Source organism: Ailuropoda melanoleuca, chromosome 9 (assembly GCF_002007445.2).
Source record: "Ailuropoda melanoleuca isolate Jingjing chromosome 9, ASM200744v2, whole genome shotgun sequence".
NCBI lineage: Eukaryota > Metazoa > Chordata > Mammalia > Carnivora > Ursidae > Ailuropoda > Ailuropoda melanoleuca.
The window spans coordinates 2,079,131-2,092,074 of record NC_048226.1 but is presented as its reverse complement, the minus strand read 5'-3'; the positions used below and the strand labels follow the sequence as shown (position 1 = coordinate 2,092,074).

Genomic DNA, 12,944 nt, shown 5'->3' with positions numbered 1-12,944 from the left:
GTGCCACGCAGGGCCAGGGACAGGAGCCACCCCCTGCCTCCTTAAAGAGGGTCGATCCGCATTGGCTTGAAGCAGTGGCTCTTGAATACACATCTACACCACCTGTGACTTACTGTCGGCCTCTGGGTGCATTTGCCTGTGAGACAGCCCTACGGTTCATCTTTACCTGCAGGGCTGGCGGCCTCTTCATCCCACGATAACACCTTGCCTTACCCGTCACGGCGGCTCCACGGAGAATAACAGACGAGCAAATACGTGGAAGGATACGTATTTATTTTGTCGGGAACCTTCCAATCACATACGTGCCACAGCTAGTGTGCCCGTTTCAAAGGTTAAAGAGATTGTGCCCTTGGAAAATCATTACTCAATAGTGTGACAGTCAGGTAGAGGTCCTGACCCCCGCTAAGTCAGAGGTAGAAACAAACATACAAGGGGGAAGACATTTAGCGCCAAGGTCAGGCCACAGCTCACAGCTACACATGGTTGACTTGTCAGTACATCGTGGGGGGGGGGTGACAAAATCCTGTGTGGCTCTGCCGGCTTTATCCCCCGCACACGGGGTCCTTGTTGAAGCCACTGTCCAACAGGGTCTACAGTTCTTTAGGAATTTATAGCCAACAAAGGGATATCATCTGTCACCTTCAAGTACCACTTAGGACCGATTTCTGGAGCCCCTTCTTCCTGTGCCCCAGACCCCACACGAGTTCAATAATCCTCACGCAGCCCTGGCTTTAACATAGTGTTCAGGGACTTCTATGCTTTGCTTAAAAACAGCCTGGGGCACGACCTGGCAAAACTAGGTGTTTGAGGGCGCACAACTGAGGTCACTGTGACCCAGGGTCCGCGCCCTGTTCTGGGGCTCGGGTGTCCTGCTCCAGGGCTCGGGTGTCCTCCACCGGCGGCTTGGGCACGTCCAGCACGGTGGACGAGTCTTTCCGGGGGTTCCCAGTCACCAGCATCCAATGGCTCCTCGGCCTTTCGACTCCGTGTGAATCCAGATCCGTGCGAGCCGCCACCTCCGCCTCCTTTCCGAAATACGTCCTGGGGCAAGAAAGGGCGCACGCGGGCTGGAAACGGAGCAGCGGCTCTGGGTAGGTCACTCTGTCCTCCCCGCCCGCCAAGCCCCGGCCCCAGCGGACTCGGGCTCGGGGAAGCGGGCTCTATAATACATGTTTGCCGGACGTTTGACCCTGCTTGGCCAATGAGGAGGGACACTGGGTCCCCTTATAGCTAAAATCCTCTTGTCGGGGAGGGACTTGTGGGACACAAGGGGCTCGGGTAGGATTCGTCACACCTTCGAGTCCTTTGTGACAACACTTCATCACCAAAGGACTTCTTGTATGTGTGGCCACACTCTTTGAATCTAGCATCTCAGGGCGCCTGGGTGGCTCAGTCAGCTGAGTGTCCGACTCTTGATTTTGGCTCAGGTCGTGGTTTCAGGGTTTTGAGATCAAGCCCCATGTAGGGCTCCACGCTGGGTGTGAAGTCTGCTTGAGATTCTCCCCCTCCCATTGCCCCTCCCCCAAACCAAAATAAATGAATAAATATAAATAAGTAAATCAAGCTTCTTTGCTTATATTCACAGCCCCTCCCCTATCCACAGCATTTTGCCGAACCGAGCAACACATACCTTAAGAACAGGTGTCGGTGGGCTGCCAGTCCCCGATTCGTGTGGCAATGATTGATGAGAACTTTTGCATTTGCCTTTAAAGATGAAGAGAGTGTGTTATTTACATTATGAGCTAAGACCTCCAATCCCTATGGGCAAAAATTTGGAAATAAACTATATATTCATTTAAATGTAGCTTAAAAAAATAGAGATATGGAATAGCCTAGAAGCCAAACCATAACGGATTGATTACATGCACCATTGCAGGTGCCCACAGGATGGAACATCCTAGAATCACTCAGAGACACGCTGGAGAAGAGCTCAGAACATGAGATATAATCAGTTGTGTTTTTAAGTGGAGAAGATAAGGATATTGCTGATGTCTTATTTTGTTAAAAAGAATTAAAATAAAATAAAATAAAAAGACATGCATGGAAAAAGGCAGAGATGATAGACACCAGCGGCTTTCTTGGGAAGGTGGAATTACTGGTTATTTTCATATTACTTGTTGTGCTTTTCTGATTTTTCCTTCAGTGAGCATATATTATGTTTATAATCAGGAAAAAATACATATTATTTCAAACTCCTGGCTTCTGGAAGCTACACACTGTGCGAAGAAAAAAGAGGCGGCCCCTGCCTGGGGACCGGCCCAGCTCTCCCAGCAAGGCCCTCGCTCTCTGCTAGGACCTACTCAGCTCAGAGGATGCCCACATCCGACCAGCCCACCTACAACCACAAAGGGTCAGAGCGCAAACAAGACCATTCGGTGATCTCACCTGAACACAGAACACGCCTTGTCCAAGCCGCAGATCACCTGACATCCGCCCCTTCTTGACTAAGGCCAGGGGGAGCCTGGCTCAGGCTGCCCTCCCACCACTAAGGTGGGCTGAGATGCCAGTCACACGATTACCCCCGCTTCCTGACGGCATCAAGAGCAGAGCCCCACTTCCTAGGAAGCTCCCTAAATCCCCCAACCAAAGCCCAAACTCTAGGACGTGTCCTCTGTGCCACCCGCATCCTGAGACGTGCCCCTTTGTGCACCTCCTGACCCCAGCAGCAAGCAGGGAAGCTCACTTGTCCAACCCCAGGGGCTCCCGGTGGCTCTGGCTGGAAGGGACTGTCAGGGCAAGGTGGAGGACAGGTGTGAGGCTCCCAGTGCACAGACGGCAGCCGTGCGCACGTGAGGCCTGAGCTAGCAGAGGGGACAGAGCTGCTGGGCCGGCCCAGTGCCTTCCCACAAGCCCGGCCATGACGACCAGGAGCGCTTGGGAGCCGCTGGGAGCCAGGCATTGTTCTAGGGAGCACAGCAAACGCACCGGCCAAACCTCGGCAGGCAGATACTAGCATCACCCCATTTCACCCAAGCAACTGTGGCGGTGATGGTTGAATTCATGGAAATGGGAAGCAGGTTCCAGGAGGGCAAAGCCTGGCAAAGACCAGCGGAAGAGAGCAGACGTGTCAGGCGTGCTGCAGTGTGGACCGTGGGTCTATTGGCCACGCCAGAGGAGAGACCCTGCTGAACCCGGGTCCACCTGCAGAGCTCGGCAGCCGGTGGGTGCCGGGAGGCCTGGAACTGGGGGCCCCGTTCTGGGTGGCCACCACGGCTGGCCCTTCCAATCCTTGCCTGCTGCAATTCCATGCTCTCCCCGTGACTTCCAACAACCGCTCACTCTGCATCAGCCAGATGTGTCTGGAGCAGGAGCAAAACCTCTGGCCCACCCGACCCACCCTCCCGTGAGGAATGTGCCTGGGGCTCCAGTCCTGCAGCACCCAAGCTCCTGGGAAAGTGCCCAGCAGTGAGAACGGGAATGAGAAGCCCCGCCCTACAGACTGGAGTAAATCACACCCGCAGAAGGGCTCCCCTGGGCTGCGCTCACCGGCACGGGGAGGCCCTCGTACTCCAGGCGGAGCTGGGGGTCCAGGAACGCAACCTGCCAGCAGTTCAGGTAGGAGGTCTCATCAGTCAGGTACACCTCCTGGAGCCAAGACCTCTTGGATGACTTCAGCAGGGTCCTGTGGTCACTTGATAAATACAACTGAAAAGGACAGCACGCGGGTGAGCTACGCCGCACAACTGGGGAAGCAAACGACCCACCAGCCAGGCGTCAAGTGCACACAAGCCATTTTGGGAAATCCCTTTCTTGCCGATTGCATGAGAACACTCAGGTTCCCTCCGCCTTAGAAAAGTCATCTCAGAATGCCGACCACCAGCTCCCGCCCCCCACATCACCTCCACTGCTTTGCCTTCCTTTGTACACCAAACCCACACTCTCCTCCTCATCCCGTCTCTGCTCCCTCTCTTCCTTTTCAGGGCTCAGGCCTGGAGCACTGTTTCCCTTCTTAGCAATAGTGTTGCCTGAAACTGTCGCGTGAAGTGAAGTGTCCTCACAGCCGACATTTGCTGTGTGCCCCCGAGGGGGCCCACACCCCTCTGGAGCTGATGTCCACACCTGTGACTTATTTTGGCCACCTGTAACTGGGCCGAGAAGCACCCCATCCTGCAGAAAGGTTGGAAATGTTAGTCGCTTGTTAGTTCTTTCCTGATTGAGCTTCACCCTGAAGCTGGAGGCCGCCCCTGCCTGTTCGGTAGGTTTTCACGTGCAAAGTTGTGCCACTGGGCGCTCACCCTGGGAAAGGCAGAGATGAGTTCCTCTCTTCAAGGCCTTTCCTGACGAGCAGGAGAGTGACAGAGGATGGGACTGGAAGCAGCTGTAAACTCCTGTAAGGTACGGCTGGCCAGCAGGGGTGGGGAAAGCTGCAGGCAGGCAGGGGTGAGGACGCGTGCTTTCCCAAGAGTGCAGGACAGGCTCTGGGGAGGAGGCAATGTGGCGCCGGGAGCCCGAGGGGCTGGCTGAACGTGGACAGGGAGGGCTAGGACATACCACAGAGGCCCTTAAATGCCACCGTGAGCGGCAGCGCTAAGCAAACCTGAGCCCCCAGGGCATCAATCTGGCAGCGTGCATCTACTATGTCTGAGGTCGGGACCAGCTAGAGGGGTCAAGCCATGGAGGCCTGGACTGAGGTCCAGGCACTGGGGATGAAAAGACAGGCCCAAAAGCACTATGAAGAGAGAGCCATGGGCAAGACCATGGGCTGGACACGGGCAGGGAGGCGGGACGGACCCAAGACACACTCGGGCTTGGCTCTCGGTGATTGGGGCGATGTCAGTGAGATCCGGAGCTACTGGAAAACCAGGACTTCAAATGGCAAAGAGTGTCCACTCAAACCACAAACTCTGCTTTGTTAATGTAAAGAAAAATAGTCATGAATCAGGAACAAATCTGGAAGGCCGGTATTACCAGATTTTTTTAATGAATGCCTCAGAAGCGCTTGCTGATTCAAAGACAAGAACGCAAATAAGAGAATTTGAGAATGGATTGAATCGTCATCCCTTGAGAATGAAAGCACCGTCTACCCCGAAGTCATAAGAGAACCAACTGGAAATGATTAGAAATAATAAGAAAGAGGGATTTCATTGGAGGTGAGTGTGAACATTTCTTCTTTGTTGCAACTAAGCGTCTCCCTACAAGGAGCGTCTACGATAGAAGAAATGGGGGGGGGGCAACTTGAACGAGATCAGTGTCAAATCCACGGGAAGAAAACCACGAAACCTTACTGAGAGATAAGAAAGAATAAATGAATAAATGGCAAAACATCTCAGAAGAGTAAGTGTTATGAAGCACTGAATACGTGAATTTACGTAATTTTCCAGCACCAATCAAAATGCCATGTGATTTTTTTTTCCTACAGGGAAAAGAGACTTGCAGAAATCATTACATTTAACTGAGAGGTTAATTCCTAATACAATTCAAAGAAGTGCAAGGAGAGAGAACTAGCCCAATAAGCTGTCAAAATACATTATCACATCGTAAAGTATAATTCTAGAAAAAAATACACAACTTGAGTTGAAAGGGTTAAAACAGGAAGTTCAGAGACAGCATGCAGTATGGGCAGTGATGCTAAGGGGGGCATCGCGTGTCAGTGAGGAAAGGAATAATTACTCAAGAGATGACAAAAGTGCAGCTAATTAGTCATTTGGGGGAAATCACCGGTCTGCCCAGAACCTTGTATCAAAATAAATCTCAAGCAGGTAAAGAGCAAACAGAGCAGAAGTTAAACTTCAGACATCGAGAAGTCAATACAATTTCTTCTTGTGGCATCTCTGGAGCAGACTTTATAGGGCTCTGAGCAAGGGAAGGAACTACGAAGGAAAACATGGATACGTTTTACTCAAAAATATATTAGAACAATCGTGATTTAAAAGCCCAGCAGCCAAAAAACAAATAAAATTTAAAAATAATAATAATAAAGCTAGTAGCAAATGGAAGGAAACATTATCAACAAAATGACAAAATGCTGTAATCTATCGAAGGTCAGACCCACAAACACAAATCAGTACGCAGGCAAAGGACAGAGGATTTGTGGGAGACAAAGATGGGAGCGTCAAGGACAGTGTTGGGGGGGAGGTGGCGGGAGAGAGAGAGAGAGACCAGATATGGTGTTTCCACATGTTGTAGTGCTTGTAACTTTCCCTGTGTTTTGAATCTGTTCTGAGAGAACAGAGTGTAAAAGGAAATAAGCCAAAATGTGAGTAGTGTTAATCTCTGGATCACACAACGGTGATTTACTCCCCCTCTCTCACCAATATGGTATTTTCTCTAATTTCTACATTTAAAATCAGGCTGCACAAGGAAACAGTCAAAAAAACTAAGAGGCAGCCCACGGAATGGGAGAACATACTTCAAAGGACACTACAGATAAAGGACTGGTATCCAAGATCTACAAAGAACTTCTCAAACTCAATACACGAGGAACAAACAAATCAAAAAATGGGCAGAAGATATGAACAGACACTTTTCCAATGAAGACATACAAATGGCTAACAGACACATGAAAAAATATCAAAATCTTTAGCCATCAGGGAAATTCAAATCAAAACCACACTGAGATACCACCTTACGCCAGTTAGAATGGCAAAAATAGACAAGGCAAGAAACAACAATTGTTGGAGAGGATGTGGAGAAAGGGGATCCCTCCTACATTGTTGGTGGGAATGCAAGTTGGTACAGTGTAGAGGTCCCTTAAAAAGTTAAAAATTGAGCTACCCTATGACCCAGCCATTGCACCACTGGGTGTTTACCCCAAAGATACAGATGTAGTGAAGAGAAGGGCCATATGCACCCCAATGTTCATAGCAGCATTGTCCACAATAGCTAAATCGTGGAAGGAGCCGAGATGCCCTTCAACAGATGACTGGATTAAGAAGCTGTGGTCCATATATACAATGGAATATTACTCAGCCATCAGAAAGAACGAATTCTCAACATTTGCTGCAACATGGACAGCACTGGAGGAGATAATGCTAAGTGAAATAAGTCAAGCAGAGAAAGACAATTATCATATGATTTCTCTCATCTATGGAACATAAGAACTAGGATGATTGGTAGGGGAAGAAAGGGATAAAGAAAGGGGGGGTAATCAGAAGGGGGAATGAAACATGAGAGACTATGGACTCTGAGAAACAAACTGAAGACTTCAGAGGGGAGGGGGGTGGGGGAATGGGATAGACTGGTGATGGGTAGTAAGGAGGGCACGTATTGCATGGTGCACTGGGTGTTATACGCAACTAATGAAGCATCGAACTTTGCATAGGAATCCGGGGATGTACTGTATGGTGACTAACATAATATAATAAAAAAAATCATTAAAAAAATAAATAAATAACTTCTTTTAACAAAAATAAAATAAAATAAAATCAGGCTGCGGCTTACCATCTGTGGTGTGTGGGGGCTTAACTGGCAACGCTGATTTCTCCTGGTGGCGCAAAAGGTAATAATGCTGCCTCATACAGGCGTGGAAGCTCTGATTCAGTGAGAGATGGTAAGTGGTACCCATCCTGCCACTCGACATCGGAGCGACTTGCCCCAAAATCACCTGACCTCGTGCCTCAGTTTCCCCATTGTAAAATTGGGGTAAAATAGTCCCTAGCTCAAAGACTTATTTGGATGATTAAGTGCGAGGTGTGTGTGTGTGTGTGTGTGTGTGTGTGTGTGACATGTAGTAAGGTATTATAATCCCCTTTTTATAGAAGAGAAAGACTCAAAAAAGTTAAATGATTGGGGCGCCTGGGTGGCACAGTGGTTAAGCGTCTGCCTTCGGCTCAGGGTGTGATCCCTGCATTATGGGATCGAGCCCCACATCAGGCTCCTCTGCTATGAGCCTGCTTCTTCCTCTCCCACTCCCTCTGCTTGTGTTCCCTCTCTCGCTGGCTGTCTCTATCTCTGTCGAATAAATAATAAAAATCTTTTAAAAAAAAAGTTAAATGATTTATCTGAGGTCCCACCGCATAGAGAGACATCTCAGCTAGAGATAGACCCAGATTTATCAGGTTCTGTTATCCTCCTAATCCCCGAGGGGAAGAAGAAGATTAAGTTTAAAAAAGAAATAAAAGTGAAACAAAGAAAAAGAAAAGAAAGCTTCAGATAACATACCTTGCTAGCATTGGTGACATTGACAGCTGTCAGATGATGATTAATTAATCCACTCATTAACTTACAGGTGGAGGTGGCATAAAGTTTTGCTTTTTGTTGGCTGCATTGCAAAAAGAGTTTTCTCTCTCTTACTCCTTGGCATCTAAGGGTGTATTTTTGTCATTTGAAAAGCGAGGAGAGAAGTGGCCCAAGAGCCGCGGGCTGAGGCTCGAGAAGCCAGAGGTGGTGCACACACCTGCCGAGTCCTCTGTCCGCTTCCACAGGCGGCCACGAGCCCACATGGAGACAAAGACCCCTGGCCCACACTGCCATGCACCGTGACGACTCACCATTCTGCCTTCAAATCCTCCCGTTATCGCGAGGCAAAAGTTCTGCCCGTATCTAAGGACTTGGCCCATGGCATTTCTGTCTGCACTGTCAGGGAAGAACAAGCATCATGTCAACTCTCTCCATTAGAATCGTTCTACATTCCAGTTTTTTGCATATGCAGTTTTGTTTATAATCAATTTTCTTGATAATGTGTATTCACACATATTAACTGATTAAGTAACTGAACATTTTCAAAATGGTCATTTCTTTGGGTCTCCAAATCCAGCTGGCACCCTGTCCCTGTTCCCCCCCAGCCAGCGTGCAGAGCATCCCGTCTTTGTGAGCACATCCACTATCCTGCACTGAGGGATTCTGGTCAGGTGCGCGGACAGCTTTATAAAGAGCCACACGTAATCAGGTGTATGCACTTAATACAGCCTTGCCTCCTGATTCTCCAGGACACGGAACCTGTGGTCAACTTTTAGTTGCCTTGACATAAATTATCAGTATTCAAAGGAACCCTGAATTAAAGACTTAAAGGACTGGCTATATACTTGTCATCGAAGCATTGCTATCATTATTTAATTAACAAAGCAAAAGCAATACTATTTCATTGTTATCATGTATCTGTTCCCCAAGGGCTTAGTTGCCTATTTCAAGGTCTCAAGTACATTTTTAGCAAACTATTAATTAAAAAATAACAAATCCCACGTAGTAACACCTTGCGCCGAACTATTATTGTTACAAAAATAGCGACGTTAAGAGCAAAAAAACACTCAAATGAGCTCAAAGCATTCAGAGATGTTATTAGGAAAACCCAGCTTCTAGGCAGAATGTGATTTTAGTTTCCTAGAGCCAATACTTTGGATTGAAGCATTTATAACTGAACACAAATTAGCAGTTATCCTGACGTTTAAGGTGAAGGGCGTGTAAAGGCTGCCGACAGCAATGCCCAGGGGAGACAGACAGCAAGACGGGAGTGGAAGACAGAGAGTGTCCTGTCACTTTCACTTCCAGGCAGCACTGCTCCAGGCCTAGGGCTTCCCAAAGCTCTAAGGGAAACATATTTATGATAAAAATGAGCAGAAAATTAAAGTATTTCTACCTCAAAATGATAAAAGTGTTTCTGCCAACGGGGATCCTGGTTTGTGCTGCGCTCAGGCCACAGGGGACCTCTAATTCGTCACTCAGGTGGGCTGTGGTCTCATCCGGAGTCACGCACAGGCTCAGGTCCCCACCCAAACACCGATCCACTTCCGTCTCCGGGTAGCTGGGATTCACAAGCATCACTTTGTCGCCACAGTGAACGTATCCATCCTCAGTCACGGAAAGCTGCATCTACAATTTAAACAGTTTCTCAAACAGACCATGCATGTCCTCAATAGCCAGTGTCGAGACCACTGCCTGACACACCTTCTTTCCTTCACTGCCGAGGACCCGTTTCAAGAGGGGTCATATCATTCAGATGACCTGTGATAACTTGCACTCCCTCAAGTCCTTCATCCTCTTCCTTTTCCTGCTGCCAGCCGCCCTCCCACTTTGCCAAAGTCCCTCCCAAATCCCACATGGAGTAAGAAAGGTGGTGAAAAACCACACGAGCTGATCCGTGATTACCTCATTCAGACTCACTGGAAGTGTCTGCAGCACGAACTATGGGGTGTTTTACACACGCTTGTGCTGATCCGCTCATTTCTTATTTTGGAAAATGCGGGTAAACATAATTAAGAGCAGATTTCTCCTATGTTTCTAAAATCTTAGGAAATTTTAAACATTGTGGATTTCAGATCTAAAGGGGGGAAAAAACCCCAGTATTTTTCAAATGATAATTCGTCTATGGAACGTTTGCTTGCTTAACATACACTCACACTTAATTCGATAGGATTTTGAAAACAGCGTTTGAATTTAAAATTACCGGTCTCAAAAGATTCTCTTTGAGTATCCTGTTTCTCTGTATGAGAAGCTGTCCCTTATCTCTCTTCTCCAAGAAGTCCTTCATGATCTCCTGGGGAAAGAAAAAATGAAGGAAACCCAAAAGGTTAACAATGGTCCTGAATTTACAGACCCTGGTAGCTTACAGGTCAGAAGCACATCAAGCTGAAAAGGCAAAATTTGAGAAAAAGGAATGCGAACATCATTGGAATGGTGGAAATTGTTTCCACTTTATTTTAATATTTTTGCTTCTTTGTAAAATGTTTGAAAAAAATGAGAAAGACACACACAAAAAGAAAAAGCAGCATCACCCTCGAGTACTCCATCCAGAGACAATCATAAATAGCATTTGGAGGCCACGTGTCCCCAGCAGAGGTCTCCCCTGGTTGTCCACCCCGACCCCCACCCCCCTAGCTAGATGGATGCGTGTTGGTCCGCGCCTTGTCTGAGCGTAATGTCAGGGAAAGGGACACCACGGGGACGCCTAGGAGGGTGTGTGTATGCGGGGGGGGGGGCGGGTAGTGCCTCCACGTAGAGCCTGCCTCCTCCTCACGGACCTCAGCCTCTGAAACCCTTAAGTCTGTAAGGATGGAAGGAAGTTGGTGGGGCTCTGGTCTCAGGGGGAGGCACGGAGTTTGAGAGACCAAGAGACCCGTAGAAAGAGTAGAAGGGTGTGAGACCTGGGTTTGTGGGACAGCAGGTGAACTCCCTGGGGCGTTCAGAGCCAGGTGGGATGTTAAGGGTATCGGGCGTCTGCTGGGCGAGACAGGGGGCCCGGGCCGTGGGACTTGGGGCGGGGCGGGAATCTCTGAGCAGTGGGCGGGCCGCGCCGGCCACACCTGCATACCTCCTCCAGGTAGATGTCTTCGTTCCAGTTGCCCATTCGCACTCCCGGGCCATACAGGTTCTGCGCCATCCTGCCTTCCCCGCCAGCGGCCAGCAAGCCGACTCCCTCCGACACCTGCCTTGTTAGCGTGCCTCGTCGCCATGACAACAGGCTCAGGGCGATTGGCCAGGTCCCGGGCCTGCTGGCCAATCAGAGGCAGGACAGGAGCCAGGGGGCGCTGGAAGGATGCGGGGAGGTGGGGACCGCGCACTCGGGGTCTGCAGTAGCTTCCACCATGAGTCCCCTGAATTTAATTGCTATGCGGGGCAGGTGGACAAATGCCAACCCTCAGGCTCCATTGTGCTAAAAGTTTAAAACATTTTTCTTCCTTCCTTCCTCCCTTCCTCCCTTCCCCCCCCTTTCTTTTCTTTCTTTTTCGAATCGAGACAAAAAGGTCCTGCAAGTAAAGCATCCCTCACTTGTTGAGACAGCAAAGAGGCGCTTCTGAATGGAAGCAACTTAACTCTAAAACAATGCATCCTCCATGCAGAAATTTGGAAACCGAAGTAACACGGAGGGAAGAGGGAAGGGAGAATGATCACGTCAGTGCCTCAGAAGTAAGTAATCGCGTGTGCGCATCTTTCCTGTTTACACGGCTGAGGCAGGCCTATCTCTACGGGTTCTAGAGCATTCCCCATCCCCCCACCCCCCACCCTGGTCTCCAAGTGACAGACAAGCCTGTGGCTTGCAAGAACTCTTGATAAAGCTAGAATATGCAGGAGCCAACGTTTTTTGGTTTGGTTTTTTTTTAAATATTTTTTTTTATTTATTTGACAGAGAGAGAGGAGAGCACAAGCAAGGGGAGCAAGACAAGGAGAAGCAGACTCCCCGAAGCAGGGAGCCCAACGTGGGGCTTGATCCCAGGACCTTGGGATCATGACCTGAGCCGAAGGCAGACACTTCACCGACTGAGCCACCCAGACACACACACCCACCCTTTTTTTTTTTAAATGCTGCAGCCAACGTTTTTAAAGCAGTGTTTTATGATTACGAGGAACAGGCAGTTGTTTTCGGACTACCTGGAGCTTGATGCTGATGGAATGCACTTGGTAGTTGACCTTGCTTAGTGTCTACGAAGACAGCACAGACATGAAGGTCATGCATCCTTTCCTTCCTCCAGCAAGCCCAATGTAAAAAGGGAAGATAATGCATGAAAACAAACCACCGAAGGAAGAATGGGACGAGTGGAATTACAGATGTGCTGATGAAGGGCCATAGGACTGCAAGGAAAGCTTCATTTCCGCCTCGGGGAAGTGAGGGAATGAGAATCAGGCAGGACACCCCGGGGTGGCAGCTGGGGGGGGGGCCCTTTGCAGCTGGCCTGGGAAGGGTCTCAACTGCGGGGCTGCAGCCCAGGTACGGATGGGCCGTTCTCTCACCCTCGTGAGTCTGCCAGCTCTGCTAGTTCTAGGACACTTCAAAAGGTGAAGTGGGACAAAGAAGGTCACGTAGTGACCCGCTAAAACTGCATTTGCTAAATCAAGACATGGAGGCTCAATGAGCTAGCATCTCATCCAAGTTCGAAGCGCTCGGAGTTGCTCAGAGCAAAGACTCAACCGGATCTTCCTACTCCAGGGTTCACGCTTTCTCCAAGTGCTTCCACATTCCCTGTAAAATCGCGAATATCACGAGGCAGCTTTCGTCTGCATGTAATTTAGCAGCATTCTCGGGAGCCAGTTATTTGGGAAGACCTTACACTGAGGGAGCTTTGCCCTCATCT

The 12,944-nt window shown here is 49.1% G+C and overlaps 1 protein-coding gene across 1 annotated transcript; it reads right to left on the bottom strand.

Moving 5' to 3' along the window:
• Window positions 1-266: 266 nt before the first annotated feature.
• Window positions 267-11,298, bottom strand: CFAP161 (cilia and flagella associated protein 161). Its single transcript, XM_011224777.3, has 7 exons — window positions 11,186-11,298; window positions 10,322-10,411; window positions 9,515-9,747; window positions 8,430-8,514; window positions 3,487-3,645; window positions 1,631-1,704; window positions 267-1,041 (listed from the first exon to the last, which is right to left on the bottom strand). Exons 1-7 carry the CDS (start codon window positions 11,252-11,254, stop codon window positions 825-827), a joined length of 927 nt encoding a protein of 308 aa, XP_011223079.1. The 5' UTR covers window positions 11,255-11,298; the 3' UTR covers window positions 267-824.
• Window positions 11,299-12,944: the final 1,646 nt, after the last annotated feature.

Coding starts and splice junctions, on each gene's coding strand:
- CFAP161 (XM_011224777.3), bottom strand. CDS start 11,254: ATGGCGCAGAACCTGTATGGCCCGGGAGTGCGAATGGGCAACTGGAAC. Junction 8,515..9,514: donor AACACTTTTATCATTTTGAG/GTAGAAATACTT, acceptor CTTCCCTGACAG/TGCAGACAGAAATGCCATGG. Junction 3,646..8,429: donor GAGGATTTGAAGGCAGAATG/GTGAGTCGTCAC, acceptor TGTCCTTTTCAG/TTGTATTTATCAAGTGACCA.